At 38.5% G+C, this 15,809-nt stretch overlaps 1 protein-coding gene across 8 annotated transcripts in view; it reads right to left on the bottom strand.

The window, feature by feature from the left end:
* Window positions 1-10,232, bottom strand: part of gcn1 (GCN1 activator of EIF2AK4) — a 52,018-nt gene extending 41,786 nt beyond the window's left edge. For 6 of the 8 annotated variants that reach the window (XR_009204585.1, XR_009204584.1, XR_009204586.1 and 3 more), the window contains exons 1-17: window positions 10,142-10,231; window positions 8,429-8,531; window positions 8,270-8,333; window positions 7,955-8,086; window positions 7,571-7,679; window positions 6,430-6,528; window positions 5,408-5,542; window positions 5,236-5,304; window positions 5,026-5,134; window positions 4,805-4,879; window positions 4,589-4,717; window positions 3,781-3,831; window positions 2,895-2,993; window positions 2,634-2,807; window positions 2,191-2,340; window positions 1,959-2,051; window positions 1,779-1,854 (exon numbers count right to left, since the gene is read on the bottom strand). Coding sequence is in view for 1 of the 8 variants with exons in the window: in XM_058389769.1 (XP_058245752.1) it covers window positions 1,779-1,854; window positions 1,959-2,051; window positions 2,191-2,340; window positions 2,634-2,807; window positions 2,895-2,993; window positions 3,781-3,831; window positions 4,589-4,717; window positions 4,805-4,879; window positions 5,026-5,134; window positions 5,236-5,304; window positions 5,408-5,542; window positions 6,430-6,528; window positions 7,571-7,679; window positions 7,955-8,086; window positions 8,270-8,333; window positions 8,429-8,531; window positions 10,142-10,159 (1,685 nt within the window). In the remaining 7 variants the exon portion in view is untranslated. Of the gene's footprint in view, window positions 1-1,778; window positions 1,855-1,958; window positions 2,052-2,190; window positions 2,341-2,633; window positions 2,808-2,894; window positions 2,994-3,780; window positions 3,832-4,588; window positions 4,718-4,804; window positions 4,880-5,025; window positions 5,135-5,235; window positions 5,305-5,407; window positions 5,543-6,429; window positions 6,529-7,570; window positions 7,680-7,954; window positions 8,087-8,269; window positions 8,334-8,428; window positions 8,532-10,141 lie in introns of all 8 variants that reach the window. The other 2 variants (XR_009204590.1, XM_058389769.1) reach the window with 2 other exon arrangements.
* Between the last annotated feature and the right edge of the window lie 5,577 nt (window positions 10,233-15,809).

The following is a 15,809-nucleotide window of genomic DNA, read 5'->3' as shown; positions in this document are numbered from 1 at the left end:
TGACTTAGTACTTGGTGGCAAACCCTTGTTGGCAATCACAGACGTCAGACATTTCTTGTAGTTGGCCACCAGGTTTGCACACATCTCAGATCTCAAGGAATTTGGGCCCACTCCTCTTTGCAGATCCTCTCCAAGTCATTAAGGTTTTGTGGCTGACCCTTCAGCTCCCTCCACAGATTTTCTATGGGATTAAGGTCTGGAGACTACAGGACCTTAATGTGCTTCTTTTTGAACCACTCCTTTGTTGCCTTGGCCATGTGTTTTGGGTCATTGTCAGGCTGGAATATCCAACCATGACCCATTTTCAATGCCCTGGGTGAGGGAAGGAGGTTCTCATCCAAGATTTAACGGTACATGGCCCCATCCATCGTCCCTTTGATTCGGTGCAGTTGTCCTGTCACCTGGGGATGGTGTACTTGGGGTCATAGGCAGCATTCCTCCTCCTCCAAATACGGCGAGTTGAGTTGATGCCAAAGAGCTGGATTTTGGTCTCATTTGACCACAACACTTTCACCCAGTTCTCCTCTGAATCATTCAGATGTTCACTGGCAAACTTCAGATGAGCCTGTACATGTGCTTTCTTTAGCAGGGGGACCTTGCGGGCGCTACTGGATTTCAGTCTTTCACGGCGTAGTGTGTTACCAATTGTGTTCTTGGTGACTATGGTCCCAGCTGCCTTGAGATCATTGACAAAATCCTCCAGTGTAATTCTGGGCTGATTCCTCGCCGTTCTCATGCTCACTGAAACTCCATGAGGTGAGATCTTGCATGGAGCCCCAGAATGAGGAAGATTGACAGTCCTTTTGTGTTTCTTCCATTTGGGAATAATCGCACCAACTATTGTCACCTTCTCACCAAGCTGCTTGGCGATGGTCTTGTAGCTCATTCCAGCCTTGTGTAGGTCTACAATCTTGTCCCTGACATCCATGGACAGCTCTTTGGTCTTGGCCATGATGGAGAGTTTGGAATCTGATTGATTGCTTCCTTCTGTGGACAGGTGTCTTTCATACAGTTAATGAGCTGAGATTAAGAGCACTCCCCGAGAGTGCTCCTACTGTAATCTCAGCTCATTACCTGTATAAAAAGACACCTGGGAGCCAGAAATCTTTCTGATTGATAGGGGATCAAATACTTATTTCACTCATTGAAATGCAAATCAATGTATAACTTTTCTGAAATGCGTTTTTCTGGATTTTTTGTTGTTATTCTGCCTCTCACTGTTCAAATACACCTACCATTAAAATTACAGACTGATCATTTCTTTGTCAGTGGACAAACGTACAAAATCAGTAGGGGATCAAATCATTTTTTCCCTCACTGTAGATAACAAGAAAGATGTAAAGGCAGTATGCCACTGAAGAGAATATCAATGCCATTTGAATGGCAGGCTCTATATGCAACGCAGAGGAAGATTCTATGTTCAAGTAAGCAAAAATACAAATGGTGTAAGTCTACGTGACTTACATTTTCATTTGAACTGTCATCATTTATGCAATAAAACTATTTCTTATGTCCGGAAAAACTTCCATATTTCATCTTAGTCACAATAAAACTAAAATAACTACATTTTTTTTTTAATATTCAGGCCTTAAAGATTTTCTATCACCACCATTCAAGTGCTAATTCTTAAAACCTGATGGATGAATACATAAAACCAGATGGATGGAAAGCCCACTAGAGACAGAGAGATCGCAAGTCAAGGGAATGCTGAAAATACTGATGGCCTATTCATCAAGACATGTGGCATCATTTTATGTATATAACGGGGTAGAACTGACTGAGCCTTGATGTTGTTGAGCCTCTGCGGGTGGTCCAGGAACAGTCTCTCACACAGCTGTAGTACAGTGCACAGTGCTGAGGAGTAAAAGAAAAAAAAAGAAGAAAAAAAACACATCTAAGTTTGACCATCCCAGAGTGGCAGTCAAAATTACCAGTTGGTAACTATGACAGACACCAACCTTCCTCGCTGGTCTGCCCGAGAAATTTTTCTGTGGTAAAGAGAGGTTTTTTCTCATCCAAAATCAGGTTCCAAAGAGAGGTCAGTTTAGATTCTACAGAAACATCAAAAGATAAATATACAAAGCCAGGAAGGATCAAATAAAAGTGAGAAGTGAGACCACAGGTATACCTTCATCAAAAAGATCAAACAAAATTGTTATGATTTGAATTTCCAAACTCATAATGCCTCACCAGGAACTGAGTCCAGCATGGACAGATGACATAGAAGCAGTGAAGCTGCCACGGCCTCAGAGAGGGCCTGCTGGGAGTTCTGAGAAGCTGCTTTCTCTACAGTCTGAATGAGGAAAGGAACAAAATCCACAGCCTGGCTCAATGTGTCCCCTATTAACAGACAAATACAGAAATAAAAAGAAGGCAAAGTGTCCAAAATTAAAAGCAAAAATCTAGAACATGGACAAAGTGAGTTCAGAAATCCAAAAGGGGAAGGGAAAAAAATAAAAAATATGCAGGCACATAAAATCATTATGCCCAGCATAGCAAACACAAATTTATGAACAATTAGCGAACTAGCCTAGAATAAGTAATATAAATAAAAAGAAATAAAATTAATAAATTGAAAAAAATGCTTACAAAAAATAAATAAAAAAAACACACCACAAAATACAACTGCTGACCTTTGAAGGCCCTGAGCATGGCCTGCAGATAGGCGTGGCGCACAGCAGAGGTGGAGGACTTCAGTGTGAAGGCTTTCTTAAGCCAGTCTCTCAAAGCAGCTGGAACCTCCACATTCAGACGTGCCATCCATTGAGACATCACAGACACAGCATGCACCAGTGTTCCCTCATGTACTATTGCAAAATGAAAATGATATTCACAATCATGTAATTACTCATGCTTAGCTACTCCTGAGGCCCAGTGAAGGAGAACTTGCTTACCTTCCTGCTGCAGAAATGGGATAAACTGCAAAACCACACTGGAGCTGAGTGACTGGTTGGAAGAGCCAGAGACTGCATGACAGCTACAGCTTTTAATCCCTAAACACAGATAGACAAACACTGAAATCAATAAAGTCAGTAAAAGGAAAAAGCAGAGGGTGAAGGAAAACCCGTACAAATTTAATTTGGCTGCAACTTTCAAATAGTTTCAAATAACTCCACAAGCAAATTATAAAAATATTAATTATCAAACTGAAAAACATATTGTAAATGCAAATAATGAGGAAAAAAATCAAAACAGATTTTTCAAAAAGACTAATTCTGATTCATACTCTGTTTTTTTTTTTTTTGCTGGAATGGGACTTGCTTTTAGATTGCTGTGAAAGTTAGCCATGGCCACCCCATTAAAGGTGGAATGTCCTCTGACATCGCAGAAGAAACAGAGCCAAACACTCAACAGAAGGGAAACTATATTGTAATTGCGTTAAAAAGCTGAGAAAAATAATCTGAGTAGCTACTGAACTGTTTGTAGTCGCATTCACACATTTTTCCTTATCATACGTGTCCTCATTCCATCCAGATAAGTAGCAGTTCAAAAAATAACTGTGACTAGGTTGAAGCTAGCATCTAAATTGCCTCTTTAGACTTTTTTGTTTCCATTCCATCTCCTCATTACAATAATGCAGTACAGTGTATCTGCTGCTAAAGACTCAAAGCAAAAAAAAGTTTCCAGAAGCAAAAATGAGATTAATAAATTTACAAATAGAAAAAAAAATGCCAGAAAAACAAGAGTATGAATCCATAATCCTTTTAAAGATTTGAATCTCGTAATTTAGTTATTAAATTTTAATCTTTAGGCACAAGATTAAGTCCATACAATCAATACCTGAAAGCACATTCATTTTTTGGGCCACTACAGTGAGTTTCCCCTCTGAACCTGCAAGCAACAAGAGAAATCATATCACATAATTTATTTTAGAAAGCATACATGATTGTGAATCAGTTTCACCTGCTTCAGTGCAAATTAAAGTGACAGCAGTTGCACTGGAGAGGCAAGACAGCAAAACAACCCCCAAAAATGGAATGGTTTTGCAAGTGGTCTCTTCTTATCCTCCCTGACTGATTTGTCTCTAGTTTTGTGTTTGATAGAGTCCTACAACCAGTACATGCAACCCAATTAGGCTGCACAGGTAGCCTAGATCCTCCAGGATGGTACATGCATACATATCATCACAAGGTGCTTCTGTGTCTCTCAGTACAGCTTCAGAAGCATGGAGGAGACACCAGGAGATGTAACATGAGGAAGGCTAGACAGGGCCATAGAAGGGCAACATACCAAAAACAGGACCAGGATCTGCTGCTTTTGCAAGGAAAAACAGGAAAGGCACTGCCAGAATCCAGAATCTTTTTATGGATAAGAGCAGGTTCACAGTAAGCACCTATGACCAACGTAAAAGAGTCTGGGGATGCCATGGGAAGCAATATGCTGCCTACATCAACCAACATGACTGGTCTGGCAGTGGGTCAGTGATAATCTGGAAATATCCTTGGAGTGTCACAGACATCCACATGCTAGCCATTGGAACCCTTACTGCTTGTAGGAACCTGGATGAAATGGTGACGTTTACTGTTGATTCACCCACCCCTGCAATATGTCTTATGCAGCCCACCACAAATACTAAAATTTCTCTCACCTCCAAGAATCCTAAAGAGGTGTGTTACAAGATCCTGGATGGCAGCTGGGTCACTACACTGCTGGGCTAAATTTTGCATAGCCTGAACTGCATGCTCCATTAATTCCACATTACTTGCCTTTAGCTGGCCTGAAAAACACAAGCGCACACAGTCAAAATATAGACAAACAATCAAACATTTCTATTTAATTAAATAAGTAGTAGTATTACACTTACTGGCAAGGCCTTTCCCAATGTCCAAAGCATACTGGCTGAGATCAAGAGTAAGTGAAGCCAGCATGGAGGAGATGGCTAAACATGTGTGTGTGTATGTGAGAGAGAGAGAGAGAGAGAGAGCACACAAGTGAGGGAAGAGGATGCAAAAAAAGTAGTAGCATTTTAGCATGAGCCAAACAATATTAGTTCCAGTGTAGAATGTGTATTAGTGTGTATCTTACTCTGCATGGAGTTCTCAGGGCTACGCAGCAGGGCTTTCTGTAGAGCGGGCAAGAGTTGTTCCTTGAACTCAGCGTGAGAAACATGGTGAAGCAAAGAACCACTTTTAGCCTGAAAACAAACAGATTTTTTTTTCCCCAGATAATGCAAAATGCTCAAAAAAAAGAAAAAAAAGAATGAGCACTTGTTCAAAAAGTTCTGGTCCCACTAACCATAATGTGCTGGAATGGTCTGGTTTTGCTCATCAGCACAGTCTTCAAGTAGAGATCTAAGATAGCTGCCTAAAAGAACACATGTAACAGATGAGTTTGAAAACAAGCCTGAAAAATAATTTGTGTGTAAGAAGCTGTTAAGAAGAAGTTGTGTGTTAGGGAAGACCCCTACCTTGTGCTTGTTGATGGTGGCCATGTCTTTCTGAGAAGTGCAGAAGTCCACACATGCAGCCAACATAGGCAGAGAGGAAGGACTCTGGTCTAAGCTCAAAAGGGTGCTCATGTACTGATCAACCAACCCTGGAATCTGGAGATAAATATAACAAATAAAATAGAAAAAATAAATAAATAATAACTGAAGCTGTAAAGCTTTTGTTTTAGGCTCTCAGACAAAATGCATAAAGGCACCCAGGAGCCCCATTTATAAGCATATAATAGTTCTTTTACACAAGCTGTACTTTAGTACCTGTGCTGTATTTAGTTACCATTCTTGCCCAGGTCCCCATGAGGGACAAGTTCAGCCATACAGATGGAACTAAAAAAAAATAGTGATCTTTGATTGACCAAATGCATTCTTTGTGGATTCACCCTGAGAATAATAAAGTCACCTTTCTACCCCACAAAAATTTTGCTTCTCTGTCTTTCTTATTAATGAATGTGGTCCTTTGCCTGATTGTGTCCAGGTATACAGGAAACTGTTCAAATGCACCTGCTGTGTCCTGTGTCTTCTTGCCAGCACCAAAAATATACTGTCAAATGTAACAGTAAATGTGTATTTTTTTTTTCATGCTTCTTCCTAGTCACAGAATGATTTCTGGAGAACTACTTTCATGACTAGCTTTAAGTGATGCATTTGTTACTACTGTTCAATAGAATGTAGAAGAAATTTTAAAAAATCATGACAGGAGAATTGAAACACGAATAACTTTACCTATGGCTACCACAGGTAATATTTTAACATATTTTAATTTTGATCCCAAATTTTTGCCCCTTCAGTCACTTAAAGTTAACTCTAAGCTGTTATGCAAATGTTTTTATTCACTATTGTGAATTAAACCCCAAGCTGCTTCATGTTTCATACAATTTGACTGTATGTCAAGCACAAAGTTTTCCAGTGAATAGGGTTTTATAATTGAGATCCCGGGCTTAAAAAGAAATATGACAAATATGTAATTCTGCTGCTGATGGTCTCACATCTTTCCACAACTTGTTAAGCTGCTTGGTGACAGACTTGATAGCATTTTTGGGGGCTCCACCCATGGCCTCAGCAAGGAGCAGACTCTGCACCTCCACCTGTTCTCACACAGACACATACAAGCAGATTTTAGAGAACATTCAAACACAGCATTATATTCAAATATAAAAACATATTTGAAACCTTCACTTTCTATCTTAGAGCGAATTGACTGAAACCACATGAATGACAGAAATACTTTCCCTGTTTTACAAGAAACTACTGGCTGGATCAAAGGATAACTCCCGGTTATATCTTTTAGCATGGAAAAGAGATCTCTGTGGAAATCACTGTAGAGGAATGTCTTGTCTTTTGGCTCAAACTTAATCTATCAATACTAGGTGTCAAATACTACAATACAAATGGATGCTTAGAACATATATTACCCAAGTTAAATTGCCTAAGATTAATCCTTAAATCCCAGATAATTACATAAAATGTAAAGAGGAAATTGACACACTGTTTTACTGTATGTTGGAATGTTGTGGGTGGAAAGTGGTTCTTAATGTGATCTGAGAAATGAGTGGAGGAAATATTCCTTTGGAACCTACATTATGTCTATTGCATATATGTCCTGTAAGGCCTGTTGTAAATGCAAGTAAATGGAAGCTCATATACAGTATTTCAGTTTAATACAAACCAAAAGAGTTATTGCTTTACCTTGGAAAAGCATTTAAAGACCTACTTCTACACAATGTTTCAAAGAGATGTCTGATAACATAGCTCTTGAAAAACTGGCACATATATAGTTAGAAATGAAGCAGTTAAAAAAAATATGGTCCCCCTTTACACAGTTAGTTAACAGATAAATTGGAATGTTATATAAAGATGACTGTAAATTGGAATCTGAAGTGAACTGTATCAATGAATGACATCATTCTGATAACTGTTAATGTAATAATATATGAGTAATTATATTTTTAATTTATTTATTTTATTCATTCATTTAATAAGTGTTGGAAATTGTATTATATAATTGTATACACTTTGCATTCTGTACTATTCTCAGGGGTTCTATTAAAAAAATTAATAAAAACAGTGTGTGTGGGGGGGGGTTTGGGGGCTTCGGACATTTCCAGAAAAAAGACAAAATAAGCTAACCATTTTTTTCCAGTGGGGTGCCCCTCTGTTCTCTAACATGGGGAAGACTACACGAACTATTAGGTAAATCCAGGGAAGGGCACAACAAGAAGCCGATGCTGTGCTCCTCCTGCATCAAGAGACAAGAATCAATCCATCAACAAAAGAGTCAGGATCAAACTTAACATGGCAATGAGTTTGAGGCCAGTGAAAGTGGAAATAAGATGTATGAATTGTTTACAACATGTAAAGTCATTTACAATCAAATGTGTGCAATATAAATTGTAAAAAGACATAAAAAAGATTAACAAAAAGAATATATAGCATGTATTACAAGATGGATGCTTGATATAGTGATTTTCACAATATAAAAGAGTAAGAGAGAAAGGAATTTGTTAATCGTACCCTGGCATTATGCCCTTACTGACAACTCCACAGGTGAGCAGGCCAGATGGTAGGTGAGAAGCAATGGCATCAGGCTGTGCTTTGGCCAGTAGGTCAATAACAGAAATGACAGCACGGCGAGAAGCTGCATCCCTGAAGCAACGTCAAAAATTACATTCAGCTTTGATAAGATATAGAACCTGGACACAATTCATCATCAAAACTGAAATTCAAACTAATGAACTTCTAGTAACATAGTAAACAATATTTTTCTTTTGTTCCAATTGTGAGTCCTTCCATCTTTACATTTACATGGACATTTTATTTCCCCTTTACCTGTATCGATGAAGGGTAAGACAAAAGAGCTTGCATAGGCCTTTGATAGCTGGTTCAGGCAGATCTAAGATAACATGGGAACATAAAACTCTTAAATCAAGAGATGGGGGGCATAAAGAATACTTGACAGATGCTATGTATTGTCAATTCAAAACTCACTCTTGCCATTTATGCATTCTTTCAGTTCTTCTAAAATTTCTTTGCGCTCTTTAACACTCGATGTAGTCACTTTCACTGCAAACTTCTTCAGTGTGTCAGAAACCTGCCATGATAAGTAAGAAATTTATACAGTCCAAGATGTAGTTTAAAACAAACACAGAAAAGGCCTTTTGGTCATCGCATGAACACTGCTGTTGCTTACCTTATAGACTGAAAGTTATTGTATTGTATGATTTATTAACGAAAGATCTTCCGTGAATGAATATAGGAACATGCTGACCAATGAAGAAACCACACTGAGGACAAGCAATGGGGAATGCTCTATAAAATTCTATGAGAAATGTTGTTACATGTTTTCATAAATAAATTTTGAAATAATGTTGCCTTCACAAGCTTAGCACCAGTTAGAGCTTTCAGAGATAACAGATGAATGTTGAAAGATATGACTATGACAAATACAGTCCTGTAGACTCCTGAATTTATTCTGCTGCTACCATCTTGGGTTATATTAAGTAACGATTAGTGATCCTAGTGAAGTAGCCATCCCAACCAATAACACTACCTCCATCCTTGACCAATATACTCATGTTTTGAATCATGAGCAGATCTGTTTTTTTTCTCCACGCTGTGGTCTTTGGTAGAGGTTAATCTTAGTTACAGAACTTTTGTGGTTCATCTCTGTATTTCTTTGTAAATTCCAATTTGGTCTACTGATAAATGGTTTGCATCTTTTGGTATGGTCACTATATTTCTGCTCTCGATGTCTTCACTGAAGGGTGGATTGTGATACCGTCACCGTGGAAGTTGTTGGTAATGTCACTGACCATTGTTTTTTTATTTTTCTTCACAGCTCTCACTTTTTTTTTTTTTTTTACCATTAACTGCTGTTGTTGTTGCCGCCAAGGGCCAACTGGTTCAGTGTCATGTTGTTAGTACACCAGTAGTTTCTTTCTTTTTCAAGACATTACATTTGTTTGTTGTAATGCTTGTGCCACTTCCCCTTAGAATTTTCAGCTTCAAAATGTCATTCATTCAAAGATATCAATTGTTTACAAAAAAAAATCAATCTAACAGAACACACCTGAGCAGCAAAAAGTACTTTTGCCCACCAGAAACGCAGGTGGACTGCCACCATACTGTTTAACACATCTAGATGAAATGTGTGCAGTTGTGAAAAATCTGACCGAATATTTATAGCCAAGTATGTCTCAATAATAACGACAAGCAATTTTTTTGTTTATGTGCACAAATTTACATGAAAGTGTATTGTTGCTATCATTGCCAAGGACAAGACACTAATAAATACTAAACTTGGTGTTCTTAATTTAGAGAAAAACAACTATATGACGACTAGCTGAATTATGGCAAAATTCGCAACATTTCAGGACACATTTTCAGTGTATCTATTCAGCTGTGCACTCGGTGTGTTCCCACTAAACTTCTTTGTGATCCTAGCAGTGATGTGGCTTTAACAGTGATAGCAGTTAAATTAGCTTAGCCATCGGCTGGGCTCTTCGTTCTGTGAAATCTCTTCGCACTAGTAACTTTGGCGTGATGTATCTATAAAAATGTGTCATAACAATCACAAAAAAAACTCCATATCACTGTCCTTCTTTAAAATATGTGTGGTTAAGAGTGCTATATCTAAAACAAAATGATTATGAAAACACTCAAAAATAAAGCATGAATTCATGCCACGATTAGCTCACAAACCTGCGTGTCCGCAGCCATCTTGCCGGTGTCGAGATAAAAAAAAAAAAAAAATGTCTTCACTTCCGTCTCATTACGTCGTTGTCTTTGCTAGATGATTTAACAGGCTGACCCCTATGGGACACATTTGGTATGACTAAAACTGTACTCTGAATATGATGTCATGCTGCACCGTTATCACCATTTTGGCGTGAGTTATCAGTTAGATTCAGTTAACCAGCCTGGTTATGTAAGTTTTCATGCGAACTGAGTGTTCGAGTCTTTATGATGGGCAAGACCGGACTGGGATACAATTTTAGGCCAGGAAACACTCACACTTACTCAGGCTATACTATAATATAGAAACTGACTGGATTTTTCTTGTTTTAACTTAAAATCAAACTGTTAGTAATGCAGGACTGTAAATAACCATTTATCATGTGATTATGTATCATTACTGATAAGATAAAACAATCAGAGCTCAGCCTCAAGTCACATGCTTTTCAAAAGTTTACGTAACCACATACACACTCGTTTGTCCGGCGCCCCGCACGCGCGCGCGCGCACACACACACAAATGAGCGAAATACAGACTTTTTTATTTTAAATAAATGATAATATGACTAACAGAGGAATAGTACGACTAAATGATTTTATTTCGTTATTAAAAATAGAATTATTGTTAACGTGTTAAAGTAGCATTCTTCCCTGGCTAACTTTAAGGGGGCGGCGCCTCAGCACCCCCGATTGACCGGCCGCCACTGACGTATACACACCAACCAGGCACAACATTATGACCACCTACCTAATATCGTATTGGTCCCCCTTTCGCTGCCAAAACACCCCTGACCCGTCACTTCACTACCTAGGAGAGCATCCGCTCCATCCAGGACCACAGTGCTCTGCAGACGGTGGTGCATTCAGCAGAACATTCAACTAGTACACCCCCCTACAGGGCACATACAGCAGGAGAGTCAAGTTGCTGGCTCAGATTATCAGGAATATATAAATTCAGGATATAAATTACAATTTCATAACATTCTAAATGCCGTGTTGAGGCTATCAACTGTAAACTAATGGAGACTAGCCTCCAAGTGGCCTTCAATACATTTTCCCCTTCTTCTTGTTTATTCAGGTCACTATTTTGTTACATAATTTTATTGCATATTGTATATATAATATATAAATCATATATTGTGACAAAAAAATGTTTTTCTCATTCTAATTCCTTGGATGACACCTCAAACAATTACTCCTGCCTAATCATATTAAAACAGGATTTACAGAGTATCTTTGGGTGCTGGAACTCAAATTTGGGTGCCATAGTACTTAGTACAGTGTAACTTATAATTATTATAAATATGTTATTTGTAAACAATTTGGCCACCACAAGAGGAACTTAGTTTACACAAACAGCTGTAACATAATTTGGTCAAATGCATGCCCACAAAACTTTAAAAGAATGTTCAGGAAAAAATGTGAGGCGTTCAAAGTTTGGGGCTTCGTCTTCTACACAGGCAGGGCAAAATTTCAATTATAACTTTTAGGCACCATAATTCTGATGAAATGAAATATGGTATACTGCAGCTTTACACTAATCTGACAATAGAACTGACACCATCAGTCAAACGTTTGGATTCTGACAGTGGCGGACCGTGCATTTCACACCTAGGCCTTCACTGGTGTCCTTCCTGAATTAATCCACCTCTATACAATCATTATGACTAGGGGCGAATCTAGGATTTGAAAACATCAGGGGCTGAGCCCAAAACATCAAGGGCTACTTAGGGAGAGGGGGTAAGCAAGAATAACACGTTTTGTAAGAGCATTTTTATGTAATATTAATAATAATAAACACAACGATGAGACAAACTACAGGGAAGAGGTAAAGCACTTGGCCGAGTGGTGTGCCGACAATAACCTGCTCCTGAACACCAGTAAAACCAAGGAGCTCGTTGTGGACTTTAGGAGGAGAAGGGGTAACACACACTCCCCTGTGTACATCAATGGGACGATGGTTGAATGTGTTACCAGCTTCAAGTTCCTGGGGGTCCACATCTCTGAGGACTTAACTTGGTTCTCCAACACCTCCAGTCTGCTTAAGAAAGCATCCCAGCGTCTCTTCTTCCTGAGATTACTGAGGAAGAATCACCTCTCTACGGACATAATGAACAATTTCTACCGTTGTGCAGTAGAGAGCATCCTAACCAGCTGTATTACAGTCTGGTACGGGAACTGCTCTGTCTCGGACCGTAAATCGATTCAAAGGGTGGCGAAAACCGCCCAACGTATCATTGGGACTCCACTCCCTGCCGTTGAGGAAGTCTATAAGAAACGATGTCTGCGTAAGGCTCGCAGCATCGTGAAGGACTCCTCTCACCCTGCACATAAACTGTTTTCTCTCCTTCCCTCTGGAAAAAGGTTCAGATGCCTAAAAGCCAAAAGCAGCAGGCTAAGGAACAATTTTTATCCCACAGTGGTTACCTTAGTGAACTAAGCTTCACTAACCCCCTTACAGGGACAGTAACCTCCCCCCACACACTGATAAACCCAGCAGTGATGTAATATATCTCTGTAAATACTCTGTACATTCGTTTGTATAGTCTGCACATAGATATGTATATTCATATAGGTATATAGGTGTGTGTGTATATGTATACTCCCTGCATATCCATCCAGCTGTAAAGTTATTCATATTTATTCATATGTATATTTCATACTATTGCATACACTGTAAATTCATCTATATATAATTTCTGTATATTTCTTATACCGCACATTCATATATATCTGTCAATTTACAATTATTCTGTACATTAATTTATATATTCTATGCACAATATCCATCCTTGCTCACTTTATACTGTATATTCATATATATATATTTGTAAATCCAATTTATATATAGCTTTTATTCATATATATCTGTATATATGTTCATATTGCACTGCTAACTTGCACTTCTTGTTAGATGCTAACTGCATTTCGTTGCCTTGTAACTATGTGCAATGACAATAAAGTTGAATCTAATCTAATCTAAATTAACACAAACAGTATGCAACTTTAGAAAACTTCATTCAATCTTTTTTCTGACTCCTCCCATCATTTCAGAGTCTTGCTACTAAAAAAGGAGTTCATTAAATTCATTACATTTTCTCTCACAGGTATGCCATGCAATATTATCCTTGTTACAGCTTGAGTGTGAAGCGGTGCTGTGCAGATCCTTTATTATTACTATTATTTTACAATAATCTATATTATCCGTGCACCTATTATTTAACTCCTGATTTATGCTGCCACTACTGTATGAATTATTCTTTGTTTATTTTTTACAGCTTCTCTTCTCTTATTGTTCTCTCATCTCTTATTGTCTCATCTGTCTTGCTGCTTGTATCTTGTCTACTTCATGCTCTTGTTGACTTTTCTATCCTATTTCTTTGAGGGTGGAATCATCAGAGAGTATCTCCGAGCCTTGAGCAAAATGGTCAATTACCATACTAGTAATTATAGTGCTGAGAATTCCCGTTTCTATTAACAGAACAGCCGAATGATGGAGTCTGTTCGGGCCCATTGTTCACCTAAACCATGTTTGTATTTTAGCTTAAATATTGCATTAGTTGTATAATAGAAAGTCATGATGTTCAGACTGTAATGTCTTAGTGATTTAACAGTTAATATTTTATTTAGATCTATCTTTAGGATTATTTAATGAAAGGCTTTTGTACGTCTTGGGTATGGAATAATATTCAAAAGGGTCCTTATGTCAGGGGTTTTCATAATCAGAGACAGTGGGCCTCCTTTTTTAGCCGACTTTTATCAACTGTGTTAACATTAAAAATGAAAAGTTAGGCTATAATCTCAATAATAAGATGTTTTCTGACCGTTTTTATTGCTGTCCCGCTCAAGGGCTGTAAGGTGTTTTAGTCACGTGGTGTGAACGCGACGCTGTCTCGTGACATTAAAGTGTCACGAGAGCGGTTCTAGAGCCTATTCCAGCGCACACTCTCGCGGTATTTTGTTGTGTGCGCGCGCGCGTGCGGAGAGAGATGTCAGTCAAAATCGTGTACAGTGAACGGTAACAGTGCTCAACTAAAACGATCAACATTTATTAATTCCTCTACATTCCGGTGGCAAAATTCGGGATAAATCATCCGGGGCTCGAGCCCCGAATGAATAGCGACGCCCCTGATTATGACCCCCTGATATTTTCTACTCAGCCCTCCTAAAATTCTGCGATTCTCCATAAACTATACACAAATTCGTCATCGCCTCAGTCCCCTTTAAATTTCATATGAAACGGTGGCAGACTTCGGCTCTTCCCGTCTTTCAGCGCGTTCTTCAATCCGCAGACCGCGGAATCGCAGAGCGAGGATCAGAGGACAAGTGTGTGTGTGTGTGTGTGATCAGGAAGCCTCGTATTTGGCTTGTTCAGTACTCAAATGTTATACACATCTATGCAATACAGTTGAATGCTGCAATAAGTTTACTACCTTACACTGTTAGTCAAACCTTTATTTTTATTTCATTTATTTATTTTTTTTACTATTATACCCTCATTGGGGGCTGAGCCCCCCTTAAATAAAAATTCTAGAATCGCTCCTGGGAAGCCACGGCAATACATACTAATCAACCGTTAAATAGCAAAGTAAAAAAGAAATTAGTCTACAGTATTTCACACCTCACAAGGAATAGTCCATTTTATTACCGAAATGAGACGCAGAGAATATAGAAACAATGTATATGGGCGGGTCGCTGCCTCGGACTACTCCAACTATCCAATCAAAGGACGGGAAATTGCTGACGTAATCGCATGCCTGCTAGATGGCCCCAGTGATGCCTACTTGAAATCTGATTGGTTAATGTAACAATTCCATTGCCACTTATTTTAAGCTACGGGCGCCTGCACTATTAATTCTGAGGGCTTTACGGCAGATTTTCACTCTAGGAACACTGATGTCAGCCACTAGCTGAAATATGATTGGATAAATACTCCTATCATAAATATACATTACTGGAATCAGCGCGGAAGAGAAAAGCTATGACATGTAGAGAATAGACTATTGGGAATAGTTTAATACACATTCATGGAAAAATATATTAAATATATTAAAATGCAAGTCAGTGATTCAGATCACTGCTGTTTAGGCCAGCAGAGAAGGCTTTGCTGGCCCTGACGGTCCGCCACTGGATTCTGAGGATGACTGCATTTATTGGGAAGTGATCATGCACAGACAAACGGGTTAAATTCAGAATTTCTAACAAGTTTGAGTTGAAAATTTGTGCAAAGTATATTCATCTTAGTGTGTGAAAAGTGTGTAAAAGAATGATTGCTTGAAATACATGAATATCACCAGAGAATCAGTTTTCAGAAGGTTGGGATTTGTTCTATGATTAAATTTAACTGAAAACTGAATTGGATCATTTAAAAACCCTCAATATATTATATGATCCACTGCCTACACCCGTACCCCCACCCCCAATTTCTGAAAAATGGAGTGAAATGCATGAAAACATCAAGGCATTTTATTGATAACTATGTATTCAGCCAGTTAGTACGACTCGGAACAAAATGGCAGAGTTATTGAAAATAATATATCTGCAGTTTCACATTCGGTAAATAAGAGACAGTAAATAAAGGCCCAATAAAATAAACTGTAACAGTAAAAAACAAAGTGGGAAAAATTAAGCCCTT

Source organism: Hemibagrus wyckioides, linkage group LG05, assembly GCF_019097595.1.
Source record: "Hemibagrus wyckioides isolate EC202008001 linkage group LG05, SWU_Hwy_1.0, whole genome shotgun sequence".
Classification (NCBI taxonomy): domain Eukaryota; kingdom Metazoa; phylum Chordata; class Actinopteri; order Siluriformes; family Bagridae; genus Hemibagrus; species Hemibagrus wyckioides.
The sequence above is the reverse complement of the archived record's forward strand: the minus strand, read 5'-3'. Positions and strand labels throughout refer to the sequence as shown.